The sequence below is a fragment of the Geospiza fortis genome, unplaced genomic scaffold, assembly GCF_000277835.1.
Source record: "Geospiza fortis unplaced genomic scaffold, GeoFor_1.0 scaffold720, whole genome shotgun sequence".
Classification (NCBI taxonomy): domain Eukaryota; kingdom Metazoa; phylum Chordata; class Aves; order Passeriformes; family Thraupidae; genus Geospiza; species Geospiza fortis.
Genome location: NW_005055052.1, coordinates 1 through 535, shown reverse-complemented (window position 1 = coordinate 535; position 535 = coordinate 1). Strand labels below are relative to the sequence as shown.

The window sequence follows — 535 nt, the reverse complement described above, 5'->3', positions numbered from 1 at the left end:
GCGCTCGGGGACACCGCGGGGGCTCACCAGGGAGCGCAGGGGCGCCCGGGGGTCGGCGCCCGCCTTGCTCTTGGCCTCGGAGACCATGCGCTCGATCCTCTCCAGGCACTTCTCGGAGCCGATGAGCTGCGACACGGCCAGGGGACAGCCTGAGGCCACCAAGGGGCCACACCGGGGGTGCCCCACGGGGTTCTGGGCACCTTGAGGCCACCCTGGCGGTCCCACGTGGGTTTTTGGACACCTTGAGGCCACCCCAGTGCCACCCAAGGTCCCACATGGGATTTTTGGCACAGGGACCTCCTGAGGTGACACCAGCACCATCCCAGGTGTCCCGTGAGGGTTTTTGGGAATGGGGACACCGTGGCACGATCTGCAGCGGCTGTGTCCCACCCAAGTGTCCGTGAGTTTGGGGACAACCAGAAACAGCAACGCTCCGTGTCCCACACCCTGCTCCACACCCCATATCCCCGTGTCCCAAAGCCCCTGTCCCTGTGTCCCAAACCTTGCTCGTGTCCCAAACCCAGCTCCATATCCC

General features: G+C 65.8%; 1 protein-coding gene across 1 annotated transcript in view; it reads right to left on the bottom strand.

The window, feature by feature from the left end:
- Window positions 1–149, bottom strand: part of NAGK (N-acetylglucosamine kinase) — a gene marked incomplete at its 5' end in the record, with an annotated part of 9,847 nt that extends 9,698 nt beyond the window's left edge. Inside the window, one exon of the mRNA XM_031065692.1 lies at window positions 15–149. Coding sequence (XP_030921552.1) covers window positions 15–149 — 135 coding nt within the window. The remainder of the gene's footprint in view (window positions 1–14) is intronic.
- Between the last annotated feature and the right edge of the window lie 386 nt (window positions 150–535).